At 35.9% G+C, this 23,642-nt stretch overlaps 2 protein-coding genes across 4 annotated transcripts; both read right to left on the minus strand.

Moving 5' to 3' along the window:
- Positions 1-90: 90 nt before the first annotated feature.
- Positions 91-10,820, minus strand: LOC125667624 (protein FAM166B-like). Its single transcript, XM_048901218.2, has 6 exons — positions 10,473-10,820; positions 7,975-8,201; positions 6,292-6,470; positions 4,044-4,182; positions 3,704-3,925; positions 91-470 (listed from the first exon to the last, which is right to left on the minus strand). The coding sequence occupies exons 1-6, from the start codon at positions 10,523-10,525 to the stop codon at positions 397-399; spliced, it is 894 nt and encodes a 297-aa protein (XP_048757175.1). The 5' UTR covers positions 10,526-10,820; the 3' UTR covers positions 91-396.
- A 2,539-nt stretch (positions 10,821-13,359) lies between these two features.
- On the minus strand, positions 13,360-18,047 carry LOC125667575 (uncharacterized). Of its 3 annotated transcripts, none has more exons than XM_048901126.2 (3): positions 17,910-18,047; positions 16,983-17,214; positions 13,360-14,281 (listed from the first exon to the last, which is right to left on the minus strand). In XM_048901126.2, the coding sequence occupies exons 2-3, from the start codon at positions 17,154-17,156 to the stop codon at positions 13,898-13,900; spliced, it is 558 nt and encodes a 185-aa protein (XP_048757083.1). In that variant the 5' UTR covers positions 17,157-17,214; positions 17,910-18,047; the 3' UTR covers positions 13,360-13,897. The 3 variants fall into 3 exon arrangements, with proteins under 3 accessions (XP_048757083.1, XP_048757084.1, XP_048757082.1); XM_048901127.2 differs by lacking the exon at positions 17,910-18,047 and adding an exon at positions 17,371-17,588; XM_048901125.2 differs by lacking the exon at positions 17,910-18,047 and adding an exon at positions 17,317-17,588.
- Positions 18,048-23,642: the final 5,595 nt, after the last annotated feature.

Below are 23,642 nucleotides of genomic sequence, written 5' to 3' on the forward strand. Positions count from 1 at the left end.
TAATATGATAGCATACATATCAATTACCTGCAATATACCCCAACCTATTTCTGTTTTGTTATCTAGGTATGCCCAAACATGGTTCTCGAATTTCCTTCGTTCTCTAGGTTAACCAATTTATTAATAAACCATGCAAAAGAAAACACATTTACATATGCAAAATATTTCTAAAATATACAACGAATACAGTGATCAAGTGATTATATCATGTACAATGGTTAAATAAATATATATAATACTGCTTTCAGAATACTGTAATATTATCGGTAGACTAATAGTCTCGGTAGCCAAAGATGAATGGTATATCGTTATGAAAAATTGTAAAATCAATCACTCCATAATTAAATGTCATTCCTGAAATGTTGATTGCGTTGTCTTGTGTTTCAGAATGTTTATCTAGATTGTTATTTTGTTTCCGAGCGCGTTTTCTGTGCTGTGTCCAAACGTATTGCCATGTCGGAACTTCTGACCTACAAAAGCGAAAATTATAATTGAGGTAAACGTTCACAAGAGCCTGAATCATTCACCTGGCTTCAATAACAGTCTCGTTTAAAGTCAGCATATTTCGCAAATTCTATACGGTCTAGTTTGCCAGTACAACCTGTCATTGGGTCAAATGCTGTCTGACGTGTTTCATACCCATTGTTAGACCGTTCTTGACACACTGATTCTGACTACGGATTACTACGTTTCCCTGATCAAGATGTCATAGGGCTCAAGGTGGGTGTGACCGGTCGACAGGTGATGTTTAACTACTCCTAGGCACCTGATCCCACCTCTGGTATATCCAGGGGTCCGTGTTTTGCCCAACTCTCTATTTTGTATTCCCTATTGTAGTTAGGAGATTGATCACAAGCCAGCCCCTCTATAAGTTAGGTCGTTGCTTGTTTTCCGTCCCTTCGAATGTTTTTCCACTAATATCAAAAGGTCGCCAGCTGTAGGTGAAGCGCCAGAAATTTAATTTTCTACGTGGCACCCAGGACCGTAGCTGTGAGGGTTCTTTATTACGCCACTAAATGGGCCCTCAGTTTATAAAGTCTCGCCAAAACGACACGCGGCTCTCGCTTCTAAATGACGAGCGTTTGGCGGAGGAGCAGTCGCCACATATTTTTACGTCATGGGTTTATGACGCAGCCAAGGCATGCAAGGAATGACATACTTTTAGATATTCATGAAATCTCCTTTTCGACTTGAAAACTCCTATGCAGCCATGCAGATCGCTTCAAAAGTAACAACTTTTCTGCAGGATCACTGAGATACATTTGTACTACGTATCGTATAAGTTTCGGTGACCTTAGTGATAAACCGCGATTTTCTCATTAATCACTTGGATTAAATAAATAAATAATACTCCTACCATTAAAGTAATTAAATTCCTTTACATTCATCCAAAAATTCCAACTCCGTTGGTACGTTAATTGAATATATTTTCGTAACAAAAAACATGTCACTTTGTGGTCCTAAAACGGTGACGTCACCTATTTCGGTGATCATTGTTAATATAGGTTTACCAAAAGTTTGTAACTGTTAAAACGTATATACAGGAAAAATGTGCAACTAAACGTCAATGAATAAAATAATATAGTGTAAATTTCTAGACTGCTGGTATACTTTATATCAATTTGAAGGTTTCCTTGAAAAAGTAATAAGTAAATGGGCTTATTTTTGGGGTGCTCGTGTTGATTTTTTGCATACTCTCCTTCTAGTGGTTCATTTTCGGAAAAAAATTGAAGACGCACTCTATATAGGTTTGCAAACACTACGGCGATCTACACCCGGAAACGACAACGCGAACACGTAAACAAAAGGTCACCGATTCTGGTCAGTCACCGAAATAGGGCAGTCGACGATATATGTATGATGACTTGGACAAAGAAGTAGTGGAGAAGTCGATTTGTCTCGTCGAATAGCTTCAAAAACCAACAACACTTCCGAGAGGCAACTAGAAAAACGTTTGAACAAATTATGATGATATGGAGATGCATCCATTTTCCGTTTCATTGTTTCAGAAACGTAGCCTAAGCGGTAGCATGCCCGCTTCGTGATCGGAAATCGTGAGTTTGAGCTCCGACCGCGTCATACATATATACGTAGCGACTGTTCCTTTTCCATGGGCTCGGAACTGGAAGTGAATGTCGCGGTAGTGACCGCCTTCCGGGTGACACCTTAACAATCTAGGTATCGCACCACAGTAGACGACGGCACAATAAAGAAATTCGCTGGTTGCGCATAGCATGGTCAGACACCCCATAAAGCTGGTGACGTATCTTCATGTGTAAAAGTTGTACACCTACATCCAACCAACCGCACCCCTAACCCAATCCAACCAACCTCATCCCTAAACTAATCCAATCAACTTCACCCCTAAACTAATCCAACCAACCTCACTCCTAAACTAATCCAACCAACGTCATCCCTAAACTAATCCAACCAACCTCACTCCTAAACTAATCCAACCAACGCCATCCCTAAACTAATCCAACCAACCTCACTCCTTAACTAATCCAACCAACCCCATACCTAAACCAATCCAACCAACGCCATCCCTAAACTAATCCAACCAACCCCATACCTAAACCAATCCAACCAACGCCATCCCTTAACTAATCCAACCAACCCCATACCTAAACCAATCCAACCAACGCCATCCCTAAACTAAAACAACCAACCCCATCTCTAAACTAATCCAACCAACCCCATCCCTAAACTAATCCAACCAACGCCATCCCTAAACTAATCCAACCAACCTCACTCCTAAACTAATCCAACCAAGCTCACTCCTAAACTAATCCAACCAACCTCACTCCTAAACTAATCCAACCAACCTCACTCCTAAACTAATCCAATCAACCTCACTCCTAAACTAATCCAAACTAATCCAACCAACCTCACTCCTAAACTAATCCAACCAACCTCACTCCTAAACTAATCCAATCAACCTCACTCCTAAACTAATCCAACCAACGCCATCCTTAAACTAATCCAACCAACGCCATCCCTAAATTAATCCATCCAACCTTATCCCTAAACCAATCCAACCAACCTCACTCCTAAACTAATCCAACCAACCCCATCCCTAAACTAATCCAACCAACCCCATCCCTAAACTAATCCAACCAACCTCATCCCTAAACTAATACAACCAACCTCACTCCTAAACCAATCCAATCAACCTCATCCCTAAACTAATCCAACCAACCTCACTCCTAAACTAATCCAATCAACCTCACTCCTAAACTAATCCATCCAACCTCATCCCTAAACTAATCCAACCAACCCCATCCCTAAACTAATCCAACCAACGCCACCCCTAAACTAATCCAACCAGCCTCATCCCTAAATCAGAAGATTTTTATCTAGCGTTGATCTCGAGGAACACAGAAGAACTTATGAAGAAAAATTTCAAAATGGTATGCTGCATTGATAGATTCTTTTTTACCATAAAAAGGAATTTAGCTTTATACTTAATTAACATTTACTAGTATTCTGATTTACACTATAGATAGAATATGGCTTATTTTGTGGGGTCACAGCTATGTACTTGTTAATGCGGGAATTAATAGTTTTGGTTTTGGTTATATAAACGTCTAAATTATTTCCTTGCTTTGTACATACAGCCTATAAAACGCAAAGTCATTGTTTCATCAGTCGTTAAAAAGATTATCGGTTCACTTTCATCAACGTTTATAAAAATTATTCATACCTGGAACATGTCCTGTGTAATGGGGGACAATTCCCGTTTCTTTCAGGTAAATAGGTTTACCATCCCTCAATTGAGTGGTGGGTCTAGCAAAATTAACGCTCTTTGAAGCTGGAACTGATTGAGATCGGAGATCGTCTGTGAATTCATTGAGAGCTAGGTGTGTTGTCATTGGATAACTCATTCCCACCTGGCCGCGACTTCGGGGAACAAATCCCGAATAACCTACGTAATGGAGATTTTAAAACCAGATGTTTAAACTAAGCATAGACACATATATACATCATACATCTTCTGCAATGTATTCATCCGATAAAATGCATCGGGTGTAACTTAAACTTACCTGATATAAAATTCTTCCATGGACTGTCATTCTCTAAGTAATACGGCGACAAAGATGGAAGAGCGGTGTGTTTGGAGACAAAGGGTTTGGGTTCCCTCGCAATAGGTTGTAAAGGGGTAAGGTATCTACTGCGTATATCCTAAAACATCAAATGATGACAGAATATCAAATTACTTCATCCCAACGGACAAAGGCACGTTATGTTATACGATGACATAGATTGATTGTTCGCTGTTTTACGTCCCGTCGAAATTTTTTTTTACTCATTTTGAGACGTGACCAGCTGTAGGTGAAGTACATGTACCACTTTAGATCTACATGTATGCTCAGCGCTCAGGGCTATAGCAGTGCGGGTTCTTTAACGTTCCAACGCCTGCCGTCTCAGAGAGACCCGTAATTCTTACTCTCGTGCAACCAGACGCTCGGTTGTCTCCGTAAATCTCCGACGAGCAGATAGTCTTATAAAGACTCACGATAACGATTGTAACATCAGATAATAACTGTTACCGCTAGAGAACGCTAATTCAGTTTCGGTTTGATTCTCTCTAACATAAACAGTCAATTCCGAGTTTTGATGTTAATTAGTTGATCCTTCATTAATGATACTAATGGGTAAATCATTACTGACGTACAATAGGAAAACTGCAATCGTTGTCAGCTGGAAATTGTACTTTCACTTTTGCCTCCCAAAGTAATTTTGGTATTTAAAATTGAATACAAAACGGTTTTACCATATCCCGTAGGTAGAACTGCAAATAAATCCTTTCCTTTTTTAACAGTTTTTAAACGCTCTAGTTGTAAATACTTAAGCTTAAACGGCAAATTCCATCTATTACAAATTTCTGGAGGTATTTAGGAATCAACCAATCAAATTAAATACCGATATTTTGGTTAGCCTCGTTCTGACGTTACAAACATTATCTTATCGTTGAGTCTTTACTAGACTCTCTGCTTGTCGGAGATTTGCGGAAACAGCAGAGTGTTTGGTTGAACGAGACTGTTCTGAATACCATCTTGAATTTGACGCGACTATGGCACGAGCGGGGCTCGAACTCATGACCTCCCGGTTACGAACGCTCTACCACTGAGCTACCGCAACCGGTTACGATAGTTCGATGCCGCAATTAGATTAACATAAACAATGAGGCCCAGTATCCAAGTAAATGCCAAAACATTAAGGATCGTCATGTAGTATATATTCAACACCCAACACCCCTCCCAAACCAGAAGCCCTAACAGGTTCACAATAGGAATTTCTTTTACAGAGGAATGTAATGATGTGAAAATTCAAATTCTTTAAAAATATTTTCAACATGAACAATGCGTGTAGTCAAATAAAGAAATAAAGCACCCTCGTATAGAGTAGATTCAATTTTGTTCGAATTTTAATCCCAAGACCCAGGGCAGCGCCATGATGTGGATTCCTAAAAATTAAAAAAATATTCCGAACACCTCTAGGGTACAATTTGTATCCAATATCCAAGAACGCTCATGTAGTTTACATTCAAGTTTGATCGAAACATGACCCCCGCAGTCACGGCGGTTTTTAAATTTTGCATAGGAATGTATGTTGGATATACATATTTAACGGAGATATCCAAGGATCTATAATTATGTACATGTCATATAGGAGAAGATTTATACATATCATAACCTACCACCACTTAGCCAAGATTGAGCTAGAGATCCAAAAATCACCTCTTGCAATCATTTGGAATCTTTAAAAGCCACAAAATAATTGCGATTTGTCAAGGTGATATGCAAATATTCTGAGACATGTATGGGCGGCGGAAAGGGTAAAAAAAAAGACGTTAATGAAAAACAAACAAACAATTTTCAAAAACACTAAAATACAAAACAAACCAGCTTAAAATAAAATCAACAGACTCCCTTGCAAAACCAACGATCATCGATGCCAAATCAACAGTCATTAACTGAATTGTCGCTAGATGGCGTGCAAAAAAAAACAACCCAGACACTATCTGAATTAACGCTAGATGGCGCGGGATAATTGTTGGTCTTTTTTACCCTTTCCACAGCCCAGACATGCAGTGTCCCAGTATTAGTTGTCCAGTGACTGTAAGGTCTTGGCGTACTGTTGGACTTTTATACTAAAACTTTTGAGTCTCATTTGTGTATGGCGAGGATGACTCGGGTGAACGTTATGACCCATTAACATCTTGTATTTACCCCAAACCAGTCTACGATTTATCACCCTTGTAACGCGAATGCTGAACGTTCCTCTTACCGGAAGTCTTAATGAATTTCCTTGTGGTACAGGGCTTCCGGTTTGAAGAGCAGTTGTAAGTTTCAGTTCATTTCTCTTGTCTACGTGTGCCTGTTGATCTTCATTAAAATCTTCAATGGCGTTTTTACAGTTGAGTGAAAAACTGTTCCCAAAGTAGTGCTGGCCCTTCGGTATAAACCCTAGAAGATATTAATGTTAGTTTTCAGAACTTAAAAAGTGAGCGTCAAAAATGATGTATTTGATTACTAGAAAGTAGAAAATCTTATTATTTCACTGAATTTCAACATAAAATTGAAGACATATCTATATGCCAGAATGTAGGAATATATGAGTACAGGGGAAAATTCATGGTAGAGGTATATTTTAAGAAAAAATTAAATATGATTATAATATGCCGATTATAGTCTCCCAAACGAAGTACAACTGGCTGTGTAAAAATGGGCTTTTCCTGAGTACTATACAATAATAATGATGATGCAAAAAATAATATAATACTAATAATAAAATTCATATAGGGCCTTATATATAACAAATTACTCTGAGGCGCTTTACAAGGGTAAGAAGAGAATAAATCACAATTAAATGAAATGAAATGACAATATGGCATATCATCTTATATCAGTAAAATTACCAAAATAAAACACTATAAATAAGACCAATTGCTAAAGTACCCCCCCCCCCCCCACACACACACACATTAATTAACTCCCATGCACAAAATCCATGCCAATTTTAATTTTATTTTTAAAATTTAGATCGCAAATACCTTGATTTTGAAAATTTTCAAAAAATCCCTTTTTTTCCTTCAGTAAAACTAGTGTCACTTGACCTTGATCCTAGTTTGTAGGTCCCTACATTCTCTCATTGTTTCTGAAGATCACATGTCTAACAGCCCCGGTTCTAAGTTTATATGACCAAGGTTAAAAATCAAGGTCACTGGAATCACTTGACCTTGAAACTAATTCTTAGATGCCATCATCCTTTCATCATTTCTGAAGATTCCATGTCTGCATCTTGATACTAGTTTATACGTCCTATCATCCTCTTATTATTTCTGAAGATCCCATGTCGCTATTAGTCCTGGGTTCATGGTTAGAGGTCAAGGTCATTGGAGTTATTGACCTTAATACTAGTTTGTAGGCCCTGGCAGGCTCTCCTCAGGAACTAAGGACTTTATCTATCATATAGGTCAAGTTATATCTGTTCAATTTTGAAATTAATTTTCCCCATAGAGTTCTATCTTACACCCCACCCCCATTTGATCCCCCTAAACATTTATCCTAACCCCCTTCAATCTGAAAACAAAAACATTTCTGCACAACTAGATACATTAGCTTATATCTTTGAATATCTATTAACAACAACAAACGGAAGAAGGATAAGAACCGAGCAAAAACAATAAGTCTCCAAACTTCGTTTTGGAGACTTAATTTCATGTACATGTACAAACTGTTTTTTACAGTATAATTACGGAAGATTGTTGGCGTCAGGTGAGAAAACTATTGTATATAGTGGCCGCCAGATAACTATTTTTCTCTCTTGGAACCAACCTGGTTTCAAACATAATTGTTTAAGTATGCACTGTCTTCATAATGTAACAAATGTTCTTTAATGAAACAAAATACTTTATACCAGCACTTTGATAATTCTTAAGAATTGTTTGAAGAAAAAAGTTTTAGTTACCGGCATATCCAGGCACCATTTTATCTACTAGTTTCTGGTCTCCCAAGCCCTGGGCCCGTTTCTTCAGTAGCCTGGTATTGGAGGCGGAGTCCGGCCTCACGGGTTTAATATCTTTGAGAACTAATTTACCAGAAGTCACCACTCTGGAGTCCTTCAATAACTTATTGGTGGTCTTCCCGAAGGTTTCACCTAACTGGAATTTAAACTGGGGACAAAACCCGCCATATCTGTAAACACAAGGTAAACTCTTAATTGTTAGTTTCATTTGAACAATTAACGACACAGATCAAGATAAGCTTCTTTTTTTCGCTAATTCTAAAACACAGAGACAATGGCACACTGTGGATCAATGACGTGCTCGCTGTGCATACGGCGTGTGGTTATTTGACAACTTTCCAGATTCTCGAGTTAGTGATATGCATACCGATACAAATATTCTGGTCACTCTCACATCATTTCTGATTTTTGTTTGCTTTTAAAACGTTCTACTTAGCTATAAATGATTATACTTAATTCGTCATATACATGTATATTAGAATTTCATACGAAATCATTTTCAGTAATATAGTACTTGAAATTCCATTATAGTTGTACAAGTTCCAGAGATGAACTTCTCGATATAGTTCGATTAGCCGGAGACGTCGGCTTTCCCAGTGCTCGATTATAGACGCGTGGTCTGTGTTATTCGGTATAGCCTTCCTCACATCCATCAGCACTGAACATCCGCATATCCATTTGCTTTTACGGGTACATCAATAAACTTGTGAGAGTGTACTCATGGAAACCTCAATACCGTAAAAGATTCAATACAGTGTTAAAGTGCCAAGACTGAAAATGGCTGGATGTAGATTTAAAAATAATCGTATTCATTGAATGTATTCATATCGTGATTGTCCAAAAAAAAAACACATCGTAGGTCATCATGCAAACTTAATGAAAAGAAAGACTCAAGCAAGTTTTTATGTGATGGAAATGAATGTTTGCCAGTTGTAAATTTTTCAATTTCTTCAGAATAGGTGTTTCTGACTAGTTAGGACAAAACTCCGCCTTTTCTTCAAAAACACTGTACGCTGTATAAAAGTATTGTATACTGTATATAAAAATACTGTACGCTGTATAAAAATATTGTACGCTGTATATTAAAATACTGTACGCTGTATATAAAAATACTGTACGTTGTATATAAAAATACTTTACGCTGTACATGTATATAAAAATACTGCACGCTGTATATAATTGATAATGATACGTATTCGAAGACGGTGGCTTCTGACTATGGCTGGGATAAAGCTGAACATTTTCATAAAATAGTCAATTTTCCAGTCATCAGCCCTGGCGAAAATTGTTTTTCTAGTGACTCTGAATAGGACATGCTACTAATACATTGAAAGTCAAAGGTCCCGATCCGTTGCTCTCATCTTCACCCATGGCAGATTTAGTCGGAATAATGATGTCATGCAAACAAGATCCGACAGAGAGTGCTGCGTGGTATTCAGCTGAATGTTGTGGACCGAGTAGCTCTTGTTTCTTTATTCATTTAATCATCTTTGAATATGCTTACGAGTAAAAGGACTTGGGAAGGTTTTTCATCATGGATTTCAATAATACTTTTTTCAATGACAGTGGTTTTTCTGTATCAAGTCCACATGGACCGATGCCTGTACTCATTATCTCCCCTCTGAGTTGTTTATCTTTAACGGAAGTTCACGTGTGGAATATCGGCGTAAGGAACAATGAATTAAAGCTCAAAAATGTCTCACCCCTCAACTTGCAACAGAAATTACGGCACATCAGTGAAACCCCGTTTCATTACGGTTTGAAACAAAATCAATCTGAATATCGATATACATATTCCCCTCGTATGAAAAACATGGAAAGTCTTTATTGGATTTTCAAATACACAGTATTTAAATGACATGAATAAGATTTGTTCTCAGTGGGCATATTGATTTCAAAACCAAACACAATTGAAATTAATACAGTTTCTCTCCCAGGCGAAGATTTTTTTTCTCGATTCACTGTGCACCGCAAAATTCAGTCAATACTTATCAATGCGGTCGGTCAATGGGTCATTAGTGCTTAATTTGCCCCTTAAACATTTAATGAATAAAATTCTACATTCTGTTATTGCTTTTTTCATATGTGTATTTAAATATTCTAATCCAACGAGTGATAGTATTATGGACGTCGGTTTCTACTATAAATATTTATGCATTAGATATGTTTCCATTGTCACCAAGATTTTACACAGACAATAAACAAAATGAAATTTATATATTTATTCCTCATATCCTTGGAAACCTTATTCACCGGCTGTCTTAGCGTGCAAATGTTTGCAAATATTGTATACTATCTGCTTATATTTGCATAAAGAAAAAAAATTCCTGCTCATTTGATCGAAATAGTTTGCAATCAGTTTTGCGTACCATTACCCCACAGTAAATATTCTGCTAATTAAAAACGCTTTGTTAATTATGAATCATATGTAATTAACTTACCCGGGTGTGTGATATGGATCCGGGGTCATCAGGATACTTTTTCCGACTGGCATGATTACAAGACCCACCTTCTAAATTATTCACAATTTTATTGCTGTTTCCTGGTTTACGCGCTAAAACACTGCGTATCTATGGAACAATCGCGTTACGTCACCGATTGTGTTGCAAGACGTTTATTTCACTGAAAAATTCGAGTGTATACGTTTCTCATGCTTCTTACGACAGTGCGCATTTTAATATCCTCAAGGCATGAAAAGTTGAATGCGTGGCGATTTCTACCTCTATACTTGCTTATAATTCATAAGCAATAAATCAATGGTTGGTTTTTTTTTTTAAAGATGCACAATATTCCGGTCGGACGTCTGATTGAGATTTGACGAATAAGTGTAATAATCTATTGTGTTCGTGCAAATCACGCCGAATAACTCCGATATAAATCAAATAGATTATTAAGATAAGATTTTATATACCTCTGCATGTGTTCTTAGACTACTACACACTGCATTAATCAATACTAGTAAGTTTTATTTCCAATCATATTTTTCACAAGAATCGGTATGGGCATTGATAAATCAAAAAATAGGTAAAGCAGCTTTCTCGTATTCACGTTTTAAGTTGTGAATATTCTACCTACTGTCCTTTTATACATTATTTAATCAAGAAGAAGTGATTATCCAAATATTTAAAGTCTTTCTAGTTGCAATCCCTTTTAAATGAAATAGATAATTGGTAATTACAATAACATTAAATTCGTTTGATGCATATCTTAATGTGGTCTAGTGAATTTTGAATTTACCGGGTGGCAGATACCAATTTACAATGGTAAGTAAATTAAGTAAATCGTTTATTACAGTGACTTGTACATAATTTATAACATGCTGACTTACAAAATTAAGATAACTGTACAGCTCGTGCCCGGCCCATTGGGCCTATATAAATCACTTTAACATTTCATAGCTCATTTATATGTTCATGTTTAAACTTGTGGATTTTTAAATATTAAATAAAAATTAACTTTCAATTTTCAACATATCTAAGACTTGATCTCGTCCTCCCTAGTGATATTTGATATCCTAGTGATATTTGATATCCTAGTGATATTCAGAATCCTACTATTTCTATCGACTATTGTAGTGGCGCATCCAGAAATTTTTCAGGGGGGGGGGGTGCACATTACAGATAAGATAAGATAAGTTTATTCCAATTTTGGGCCCAGAGGGCATAACAGTAAGACAGTTTATAAAGAAGGAAATTCAAAAAAGAAAGAAAGTTTACAACATTACATGTACAAGACTATGTCCTGATTAAACTTCCATCATGGGACAATGGAATGTTATTTTAAACGAAACGACTTCCAAGCAAATGGGGGTGGGGTGTGTGGGGGGGGGGGGGGGGTGGAGTGTGCAGCCCAGTCATATCTTCCAATGCACACGCCACACAGCACTTTATCATCGTAAAGAAATTCTAAAAGTGGGGAGTTTTCATGAGAGGAAGGCCTTATTTTTATGAAAGAAATATAAAGGCTCAGTTCTCGTGAAATGAAATTTTAAACATTTATCTTTTCGCCAGTGTATTAGCACCAAATCAAAGTGGAGTAACAACCGAAAAGGTTAATTAATTATTTAGATTGGGCGCAAAGGAATTTTTGAAGCTGGAATGAATAGAAAAGGATGACCCGACGACTTCAAGACGCACACAAACAATCCATATATCTCTGGACAGTGCACGGCTAAGATTGAACGAAACATCGACTATATTTATAGTAAAATGGTACTCATAAAACTCCAGGGAATACCTTTTATTAAATACCCACATCAATGTTTCGTTTTTTGAGTGTTGATTTCACAAGATTTTCCGATCACCACACTGGTTTAATATTTTCTGAAACTGATGACGTCATAATGCATCAACGCAACTTTTTTGTGGAAAATATCGATCGCGTCACAAACAAAACTGCGTACTTGTGTTGGATTGCATTTATTATCTTACAAATACATAAGGGGTAGATCTATTAAAAAAAATATCATTAATGTAATAAATATATCATTACTACAGTAACTTGATCCGAGAGAGTTGGATCACGTCTCGTTGGCAGGCGCGGATCATCAAATCAAACTCGACGCTTCGCGTCTCGTGTGATCTGATAATCCGCGTCTGTCAACTCGACGCCACGGTAAACTAACGACTGTTCGGGTCAAGTTTTGGTAATGATGATATATATGTATTGCGAAAGAAGACCTTTCCAACCGTTCAGAAAACGGCACAAATCCAAACATTGCGATCAATCTTTACGATTCCACATAGTCCAATTCAATTCTTTATTGACACTAAAGCACATGCAAGTGGTGTTAGCCATGTATTATAATATATATACATGTATGTGTGTGTGTATATATATATACATTTATATATATATATATATAATATTGTGTTGCATGGTATTATAATTGTAACAAACAGTTTCTAAGGTATAAAGAGTCTCTGATATGTAAACAAATTTCTTCTGTAGATAGAATATTAAGAGGATTCAATAAAGAAGATAATCCCATGATATTTATGAATACTTTTTTTATTATATGTATGTATAAAAGACAATCAAGTAGCCTTAGTGGATTCTGCATCATTGCTTTCTAAACTGGCGCTACTGATACCACTTGTCTTATTGGCACAGACATAGAACGCAGCCCGTGAAAACTATACTCTAGATAACGTTTATAGACTAAAATCCCTCCATGTTGCAATCCTGTGAAAGGAGGACTTAGTCCCGAGACCCCTCTACATTTATTGCAGAAGGCTCTACTCGGGAACCTGACCATATTCGGCTTTCGGGAATACAAACATGTGCATGCGTCGCATAAACTATACGGATAGGAAAGACAACTTAGTATTTAAACGTATTTTTTAGATTCAGTTTAATTGCATGAATAGAATTATCAACATATACTGTACAGTCTGCATTTTATTAGATAATACTAAATTTAACACTGGCTATACACAGAATAACCTACATCCATAAACATGCAATATCACATTATAACAAATCTATATACTGTATTAGTTCTAACAGTCCTTTACACTTTGGGTGCATATACTCATTTAGCACCAATACTACATTTTATTAAAACTTAAACAATACTGTACTTTAACACAAACAATTATAATTTGTGCATCTTTCAACCAATGTTTCTACCAAACCCCGAACATCAAGTAAAGAGAAGGACGTGCTCTTGCCCATTTACAATCAATACTAATGCTATCAATACACAATCACCTTCAGAACCCCATCAATACCACGCGTATATTTCAATGTTAACTCCTGTAAAGGGATATACATGTATATATATTTCCAAGTAAATAATTGTTAGAGAAAATTCGTGACATAATACCGGATTTCTTTTTGTTAGTCTGTGATAATTCCTGATAAACTACCAGAATGTCTGTGTCCTGCCATTTCGCACTCGTTTGTGCAACAATGGCGCAGATTTCGCCCGGTTGTTACTGCAAACGGTCGGTCTACTCAGTCTGTCAACAATACTACCTAGTTCATGCGCACTCACGACCCTCCAGGTACCCGGATAATGTTTCTTGAGCTCCGGGTATTTGTGATGCATATATGGTCTTGTTTTGAATTCCCTCATTGTTTTAGAATGCTGTTCTTCGTAGGTTTTCCTCTCACGTGACCACAGCACTGACTTCCGTGCACTTGCTGTTGTCGGTCTAGTTACAGTAGAGTCTATGTACGTCATTGTAGTTTCTTCCAGAGGAGGACCGAAGACTTCCCTTCGAATATCTTCTTCTTTTACATTATTCTGTAAATGACAAATGATTGAGATGTTATACGTATTTCGACATGTCGCGGTAGTCTAGTTATACATATTTCGACATGTCGCGGTAGTCTGTGACAGGTGGTTAGGGTACCTTACACTTTTACCTCATGACTTCAAAATACACATGTATCTTTCTTTAGTGGTTAACTACCTTTTCGTGAAATATAAACGCTTTATGTTGGAAACAGTTCAAGATATCATGTCACAATATGAAAGTTATCACAGACAGACAGACCGACAGACGGACGGAGAGAATAAATCTATAGGCATCTTTCTTTAATAGTCAACTACCTTTGTGTAAGATATGAAAGGTCCCTTACGGTCAACACATTTGAAATTATTACGATAAAAACTGTATCGATACGCAATCAGACAAAGCGCTATGACCCCAAAATTTATAGGCGTCTTTCTCGTATTGTAAAAGTATTTCTTTACAAAATTTGGAAGAAAAAACAACTTTTGCTTTCTTGGTTTCTATCACACCTTCTGTTAGCGTGTTTCCATTTCACAGCATACCATTTTTCCCTAGACATGTGAAAGGAAAATCGTTGGGGTCTGGTAGATAAACGCAATTTTAATTGCAGAATGCTATCAAAAATGCATTATAAATAGCACCCTAAGCACTTTCAATGCTGTTTGTTTCACATCTATTATCGTAATTTGAATGACTTTGGAAATAAGTTGTAGTCATTTAGTTAGGAACTTCTCTCTTGTCTAAAAGGAAAGGCTTACAGTTTTTACCAAGAATTTTTTTCCTCATAGTTCGGCTATATACAGTGTATGGTTTGATATTTACTTTTGAAATATCAGTCGGACAGAATTTGCTTATATAGTGCAACCTATTTTTACCTCCTGCAAATGAATTAATGGTGGATTCGTCTCATATCTATAGGACGCGCTGAGATGATATTTTGTAAGCAACAATTATAGAATGTATGTATTCTTTTGACACACAGAAAACTGGGTCTCGCGGGTCAAAGTTTATTCAAGGTCACAATCTTTTAATACCAGAGAATCTTGCGTACGTGTGTCCGTGTGTGTGTGTAACACTTTCGACCCTCATAATGTCCCTTTCCTGGACTCAGATATAAAAACGTTTTGATAATACATCGTACCAGCACAGATGTTTGGAATAGAAGATTCTTTTTAAAAAACCACAGTACTTTAACTATTTTCTATCTTTTCACCCACAAAGAACGGGGAGGGAGGCCCTTATTTAGTCCTTCATTTGAACAAATTTTCATACTGTTTACCCAATAATACTTTGTCAAGATTGTTCAATGATTCTGGAGAAGAAAAATTTCAAAGGATATCACCGCATCTTCACTAGTTTGTTATTACCTCCTCTTGGAAATGGATGAGACCCTTCATTTAAACAAACTAAAATTCGTTTTATCCAAGGATAAAATGTGCTAAGTTTGGTTGAAATTTGTTCAGTGGTTCTGGAGAAGAATGTCACCATATTTTTACTATTTTGCAAGTATCTCCCCTTGAAAAAACCATGATCCTTCATTTGAACCACATTGTATAGAACAAAGCTTTCTTGTAAATAATGGCATTTGTGAATTTTAATACATACACCCAATTTCAGGGTGTTTTTATTATATCTCTTTTTGTGAGGGCGTGACCCTTGATTTGAACACACTTGACTCTTTTCAAAAGGATGCTTTGTGCCAACTTTGATTTGTGATAGATCAGTATATATAGTTAATTTGAAAAGCTTACGACGATGACAACTACTACGAGAATGACAACGACGACAAACAACGGAAAAATCAGCTAGAACAGTGCTGTATAGATGATGCATGACCTTTACCTTTGTTTTCCATGTTAGTGACCTTGACATAACATTGAAATAAAAGTTAAACAGACTTTGGTTGCCCCCCCCCCTCCGACAAATTTAGAAATACATGTAATTTCTTAAGGCGAACAACTACGATAGTTGTGTATTTTTTGTAATTTGTCAGTTCAATCATAATTTATAGAATTTAGGGTTATCTCTCTTTGATGAATGACCAATTCACATGACTTTTGGGGGAAAAAGACAAATAAAACTCCAAACTACTTAAACTAGTTCGGTATTTAATATCAGTATCCAAAGACAGTAAAATTTCGATTTCACTCAGTGGAGCTAAATGCGATCGCTCCTTATTAGGTCCAATTAATTTTGTCAGCTATACGAGTCTCTGACACTTCTGATCTTCGCGGTTTGAGGGACATTTGTTACTTTGACTGTAATAACTTTATATACACTGTATATCTTTTTTTTTTTACTTGGAATATGAATAATCCAAAAGAACTGGATATGTGTGACTATATATATTTACAAATATTCATCGGTGAGCTTTATTAATAACTTCATGGATAATCATTTTTTTTTTTAGATCAATCTTGTAACCTTGTTTGTAAAGACACGATGTTACCTTTTAAGACTATCAAGATCGCACATTCAGTTGTTCGTAATAAATCTGTAGATTAATCTTACTAGCGTTTTAAATCCTCAGATGATATCGATTTTATCCTTTACAAACAATGTGAAACATACCATTTGTATGTTCACAATGCAACACAAGTCTTACGGGTTTCTGCAAATTTACATAGGCTAATTCGGTACAAAATCTTTTATTAACTTTCTTCTCAGAATAAGTTTCATTGAGAAATGAAATATTGATATGATATTTACCTCGCTGAAGAGAGCAGCTTCTTCCTCCTCACTGAACATGAAGGCTGGAAACTGATATTTGACGGACTGGCGCCTTTTGAGCTCCTCCCGCTGACTTTCGAACTGAGCAGACGACTGGCGGCGTTGACTCCCGCCAGATAGCGTGGACGGTCTGCGTGCTATGGAAACTGACATCCTTTCTCACGTCATTGCTGTAAATAACTCACTGGAGACCCACGGTGAACATTCCCACCTGGAGATAAATAAGAAAGCCTGTAAAACTTTATCAAGAAAACCAGGTGGTATGTTGTTTTTGGTACAGGAGTGTAACGATGAACCCCAAACCCGTACCTACCCACACCCGTTAATGCATGCTCACTACATAAAAAGCCCAAATGTATCCAGATACCTGCTCGTAACTAATTTGATTCAGTCCAATTGTATTGGACTTCCAAAATTATCCAAAAATCCACAACAGACAAACACCGGGCCACTTGCAATAGACTGGGGTCGCGTGACTTCTGTCTTGTGGTATCAAGTCGATCTACAACTTCGTTGCCAGTCTTTGATACAGCAGGGTTATTTTTGACATATATGACATTCTGTGTGACAATTTGCCAATCGTTTTTAAATCCATTGCATGACTATTCAAATCTTCTGTTGTCCGTAAATCAAATTACTCAGTAAATGATATTGAAGTAATTACTGTCGCTTAAAAAATCAACTTCAAAGGTACTAGTCCAGTAGAATATTGGCCCTTAGGTAACCAGCCATTCATCAAACTCTGTATTCAATATGAACATTTTAAAACTCTTCCAAAGCATGGGAATATTGATTGAGATTGAGGCAAAGGTGATTTTTCACGTATTCATCACAAAATGTCTAGCACAAGTAAACAAAAACCAAAATAAATAAAAAGGTAAATAAATCACTAATATCCTTACTTACATTTACAAATCTCTCCTCACGGTCTTGCTTGAAACACTCTTGAGCGGCAATGAACCATATTTTAAATAGAATCAAGGCAAACATTTAATAAATAACAATAGATACTTTAAGTTAATTAAGTGTCCCAGATTAGATCAAATCGCGATTGGTATACAACATGACTTAACGACGGAACATTTCTCTTTGTTTATAAAGAAACAGTTAACGCGTCCGTATTAGTGCAGGAAAAAAACTGATCAGGTTTTAAAAGTCGCTGGTCGTCCGGTCACGTAAATGACTTTAAAGCGCGGTTTTAGGATTTTAATCTATAATTTCGCATTCAGATACCCCGATTGAAAGAAATATGCATGATATATATAGTTCTGTTATAATTCTAGCTCTATGTAAATCTAATTTCAGTCATTAAGTCGGCAGACAGTCATTGGGTATTTAAAAAAAACAGCACTCTAACCTCCTAGCTCCTTTTAACTTGGAAAGTTAGAAAATTTGAAAACAAATTCCGAAGTGTTTTTTGTAGAAAAAAGTTGTAAATCATTTGTTTCGATGTGTGTACAGTTTAACATAGTTTGATCACATTTATTGATTCAGGGTGAGTCAAAATGCATTAAGAAATCTCATTTCATGTTTCTAAGTAATTAACATCGGCCAACAAGAGTCCTAATAATTAAGCTTCTACGTGTATGAGTAAATAATGCACATCTTATATGTACATATACCTCCCGTGTGTAGTTCCCTTAGTAATCCCGACTTACTCTGCCAATTATGACTGCAGAAAAACTCGTTATACAATCAGCTGGTATGAACTATTTTTAAAGTTATATGGCAGGTATTATAAATTGATGTTCTACAGTGCCTACTTAACGGAAATCTATAGAATTACATGTTCTTGTTCTTTCAACTGTAGTCCAACTGGTCGTTACTGGTGATCTAAATATAGATGAAAATGACGACCTGGAGTCACTCATTCTAAAAACCTCTACATTCAAGGAGTCCCCACATTTCAAACGGCAGCAAAGCTTCATTTCTATTATGAACTTATATCGAAGATCATACCAGAAGATGGGCTAAATGACCTTGACACCTTGTCAGATTGGATAAAGCATATTAGAGGGATATTGATGAAAAGGTGAAGATAGCAAATAGTGACAGACTTTTTTGACATCACAGACAGCTGTTTCTTCAACAAAAATGGAAAACGGAAATATTCCTATCTAGTGATCAGTCATCAAAAAAATTACTTTGTTAAACATCACTCTTATTCCACGCACAAGTACTCTGAAGTTGAAATAAAAAATATGCTAGAATTCCTCATTGACAATTCGTGGTCTTTGGTGATCAGGTCTTCCAACAGTCTGTTGGAATCCCCATGGGCGCGAATTGTACTTCATTGTTAGCTGACCTGTTTTTATATTCATATGAAGCAGAATTTATTCAAAAACTTCTACGTGAGAAGCAAAAAATCTCTTGCTGTGGCCTTCAATTCGACATTTAGATAGATCGACGACATATCATCTATTAACAATGATAATTTTCATTCATATGTCGATTCGATATATCCCAGTGAACTCGAAATAAAAGACACCAAAGAGTCGTGCTCTTCTGCTTCATACTTGGATATTTTATTGAAAGTAGATATTAACGGCAAATTAACAACTCAACTTCATGACAAACGGGATGATTTCAGCTTCTCCATTGTCAACCTCCCATATCTATGTAGCAATATTCTATTATCACCTGCAATTGGTGTTTAAATCTGTCAACTGATTCGATAAGCAAGAGTTTGTTCTGCTTATGGTCAGTTTTTAAATCGATGCAGGCTACTGACAAACAAGTTGATGGTGCAGGGGTTCCAACAGTTTCGTTTAAAGTCAGCGTTTCGCAAATTCTATGGTCGTTATAACGATCTAGTTTGCTAATACATCCTATCATTGGTTCAAATGATGTCTGACGTGTTTCATACCGATTGCTAGACCGTTCTTGGCACACTGATTTTAACGACAGATAACTCCGTTTACCTGATCAAGATATAGGGCTCACGGAGGGTGTAACCGGTCGACAGGGGATGCTTACTCCTCCTAGACACCTGATCCCACCTTTGGTATATTCAGGGGTCTGTGTTTGCCCAACTCTCTATTTTGTATTGCTTTTAGGTGTTATGAGATTGATCACTGTTCGTTATCTTCACCTTTCATTTGTGTCTAAAACGAAAGGGAGTAGACCCACAAGCGTAGATCAAAGAAATGTCTCTCGTATGGTTTTCTATACGTGGGAGAGTGTACATGTATGTAATGCCAGATTAATCCAAAATAGTCAATAAAAATGAAAATATAATTTTCATTGTGAAAATGGTGGTAGACAGGGTGAAACATGTCAACTTTTTTATTGGCCGGGTTGTACAACATGCAAACGGCTTATAGAATGGTGAATGGCGGGAGGGCTGGTGGGCGGGCACCTACTTTGTGTAATCATCTCCTCTCACACCTCTAACTTGACGTTCCTCAAATCTTGTGCAGTTGTTATGGCTACATTGAAGATGTGTATGTGGGTTTTTTTAAATGATCAGACATTTTTCGAAAAATAATTTACATGTAGTTGAACTTGGTCATTTTTAAGCATTTCTTGAATAGACGGTACCTAGTCATGTAATCGACTCCTCTGACATAATTTATTTGACATCCTTCAGACCTTGTACAGCTGTTATGGAAACATTGAAGATATGCATGTGTCTTTTTTGGAAGTGATCGGGCATTCTTTGAAAAATTTACATGTACATGATGTAGTTGAACTGTCATTTTTAAGCATGGTACATGTACCTACTTCATGTAACCAACTCCTCTCACGGCTTTTACTTCACATCAAACCTTGCACATTAAATATGTTATAAAAACATTGAAGGTATACATTTTTTGAAAAATTCTACATTTGATATATCATTTTTTTCAGTGTGTTTTGTATATATTTCAAAGCAATACGGCCAATTCTGTTCTTGAATCGATATATTTTTTTAAAACTGCATCTATTTTTTCTTCCTTCTAAATCTCCTGCAAGGAAGTGTCATGATGTAAAATTTGAACTTAATGGGTGGTCAAAAATTTACACCAAGATTCCCTACGAAACAGTTGAAATACTTAGTAATTTAAGATGTGTTTTTGTTGAAGAGAAGGATCAAGTTCTTTTTATTAAAGTTTGTGTCCAACAGAACAACAAAGCAATGTGTGGATTATTTAGCATTATCAATACATGCACTCTTATACATGTTTTTATTAAAGGTGTTCGTGTTTATTTACACCTATGATATGGACTAGTCCTAATAGTTTCTGGCATCTAGTCAGGTGATATTTAAATATTCAACACATGGATTCCAAGAGACCGGTGTATGATTAGGAAGTATTACGGTAGCCACCCGACGGCTGTTGTGGTGCAGTACTTAATCCACCCACTCCGTCCATTTGTTTCTCGTGTTTCTTGAATTTGTGTCAACTTTATAATTTACTTCGTGAAATGAAAGATAACTATAGATATATTTGAATATGTGTGATTGAATTCAAAATGTTTACATCTTCAATGTTAACCTTTGATATCTTTACACATGGTAATGATTGGCCATTCCTCGTGTTGTAAAGCAAAGTGCGTACTAGACAAATATAGTACGTTTATTTCAATAGCTGGAAATTCCGACAGATCTATGTAAAATGAAATGATCTTCAAAGCTTCACGCCGGCATACTTGTAAGTAAACTCCACTTTCAGAACACTCCACATCCTATATTACCTGAAAATTATAGACCCATAAAACTATTAAACTGCCTTGGGAAACCTTTTACTTGAAACTGTTTTTATTTGATTTAACGCCTAATTTTACACAAAGTATTCAATGGCGTTGTACATGTATAATATAAAAAGCTTTAAAAGAATAAACAATACATCATATACACGCAAACACACTCTACATATACTAAACTAAAAACATGTACATTAAAGCTGTCTAAACAAATGTGTCTTCAGTTTGGCTTTAAAAGTATGTAAAGATTTGGACTGTCTTATTTCAGCCTGTACACTGTTCCACAGTCTCGGACCAATGGTTCCGAAACTTCTATCACTGAAAGTGTTACACCTGTTAAAAGGAACAATGTAGCAACTCTCAGAAGATTGAGCGGAGCGCAACTTTTTATTAGGTACCTGTTTCGTTAAAAGTTCTGTTAAATACAATGGCGCTTCGCCCACATGACACTTATACATGAAGGTCAATAATTTAAATAATATTCTAGAATATATTTGTATATTATACAGTCGATTAGAAAATTACGCATTATTAATGACAGTCAATGTGGTTTTAGAAAACAATATTCAACTTTAGAACATATCATGACATTACAATTTCTATCTCTTACTCTTATGAACAGGAAAATTGCGCAGTTGTAGATTTCAAACAAGCTTTTGATACGGTAGATGGAGAAATGGTTTGTGGAGCAAACTAGCCAAGAGTGGTATAAACGGTAAATGTTTTAATTATATCAAAAATAGGTACATGAGAATTAATTCAAAAATGAATGGTGTATCCTCTGATTTTTTCAGCTGCAATGTAGGTGTTCGACAAGGTTAAAAGTTGTCCCCATTTTTGTTCTCTTTGTATATTACAGTAATTCCACCACTCTAGAATTATTGGTTCAATCTTATATTTGATTGTTGATTTTTCAAAAATATATTTTGGTAACAAATAAAAATAATAAAATAAGTATGCTGTGGTATTAATAAATTTTTTTTATCAATTACCACACATATATCTGTTATCAACGTCAGAAAATTGCAATTTTCCTTAAACAGCATTAGCAATATTTCACAAAAACTGGTTAAAACAATATAATAGTATTCATAACAATTTCAGGAAACTGTTTCTTTAAAGAATATACAAAATGTCTGTGAAAAATAAAGAAAATCTATCGCATAATGGACTAGACAAATAATTTAATGAAAACGGAGTTATTGCCCTTGGATTCCATATTTTGAAACATATAATTGATTATTCATACATGTATATATCTCAGACTTTTGAAAGGTTTTATTGTTAACAAGATTTTTACAATAACTATTGAAAAAGACTCCAACAAAATTTATGTTCCTGTCATGCATATATCTTATTAAATCATTGACTTTGCGAAATCTTATGACGTCACAGGAGGGTGGAACTACGTTAATGTCCTAGAGCTATATTTGTTAGAAAAAATATACATGTAATTTGTTTACAAAATATTACTGACCCTATTGAGGGTGAACTTTATGTATTTGAAAAAGTGTGGGGTTTTGGGGGTTTTTTTGTTTTTTTTTTTTTACATGTATGTCGGTAATACTGTCATTCTGGCAGACATAGCTGATGATTTACTGAATGCTTTGTGTGCAGATTTTAAATTTCTAAGACTTTTGTAAATAAAATAAAATAAATTTCCTATAATCTTAGAACCAATGATTATATCTCTCAATAAATAAACATAAAGGGGCATGGACACGATTTGAGTTGAAAATTTTCAAAATTTATTTTTCCATTTTTTAATGTTTGGAATGCTTAACTAAGGTATTTCTAATGGTCAGCAAAAATTTGAATGTCAGTTGTCGAGGTACACGGGAGATGCAGAGCTCACAATTCTTTGTTATGTAAACAAGACTCGTGCCATGTTTTTGTTTACATAGTTAAATATCCAAGTAAAAGTTTCGTTTAAAGCAGATTATTTGAATTTAC

Source organism: Ostrea edulis, chromosome 2 (genome assembly GCF_947568905.1).
Source record: "Ostrea edulis chromosome 2, xbOstEdul1.1, whole genome shotgun sequence".
Taxonomy (NCBI): domain Eukaryota; kingdom Metazoa; phylum Mollusca; class Bivalvia; order Ostreida; family Ostreidae; genus Ostrea; species Ostrea edulis.

Excerpts from the sequence above, each read along its gene's own strand:
- LOC125667624 (XM_048901218.2), bottom strand. The coding sequence starts at position 10,525 with ATGCCAGTCGGAAAAAGTATCCTGATGACCCCGGATCCATATCACACA. Across the intron at positions 8,202-10,472 it reads GATCCATATCACACACCCGG|ATATGGCGGGTTTTGTCCCC; the intron begins GTAAGTTAATTA and ends TTGTGTTTACAG. Across the intron at positions 3,926-4,043 it reads ATGGAAGAATTTTATATCAG|GTTATTCGGGATTTGTTCCC; the intron begins GTAAGTTTAAGT and ends TCCATTACGTAG.
- LOC125667575 (XM_048901126.2), bottom strand. The coding sequence starts at position 17,156 with ATGTCAGTTTCCATAGCACGCAGACCGTCCACGCTATCTGGCGGGAGT. Across the intron at positions 14,282-16,982 it reads AAGCTGCTCTCTTCAGCGAG|AATAATGTAAAAGAAGAAGA; the intron begins GTAAATATCATA and ends TGTCATTTACAG.